The sequence below is a fragment of the Eurypyga helias genome, unplaced genomic scaffold, assembly GCF_000690775.1.
Source record: "Eurypyga helias isolate BGI_N326 unplaced genomic scaffold, ASM69077v1 scaffold18945, whole genome shotgun sequence".
NCBI classification, from domain to species: Eukaryota; Metazoa; Chordata; class Aves; order Eurypygiformes; family Eurypygidae; genus Eurypyga; species Eurypyga helias.
The window spans coordinates 1-228 of NW_010252250.1; the positions used below are offsets into that span (position 1 = coordinate 1).

The 228-nt window shown below is 64.9% G+C and overlaps 1 protein-coding gene across 1 annotated transcript in view; it reads left to right on the forward strand.

The window, feature by feature from the left end:
• Positions 1-54: 54 nt before the first annotated feature.
• The window catches only part of FRZB (frizzled-related protein), a 16,888-nt gene continuing 16,714 nt past the window's right edge, over positions 55-228 (forward strand). The window contains exon 1 of the mRNA XM_010152309.1: positions 55-93. Coding sequence (XP_010150611.1) covers positions 55-93 — 39 coding nt within the window. The remainder of the gene's footprint in view (positions 94-228) is intronic.

A 228-nucleotide genomic window follows, 5' to 3' on the forward strand; every position in this document is an offset into this window, starting at 1 on the left:
GTGCACAGCCGGAGGGGAGAAAACGGCCTCATTGCCGTGGTCAGCCCCATCGCCATGGTCAACCTCATCGCTGTGGTTGGCACCGGAGGCACGGTACGGCACAGGGGGCTGTGCCCACTGTGGTCCCACAGGACAGCTGGCGCTGTGTGTCCGGCTGCCGTCTGGGGGGACCGGGATGGCAGGAACATCACCTCAGGAGAAGGTCAGGAGAAGGCTGATTGCTCAGGC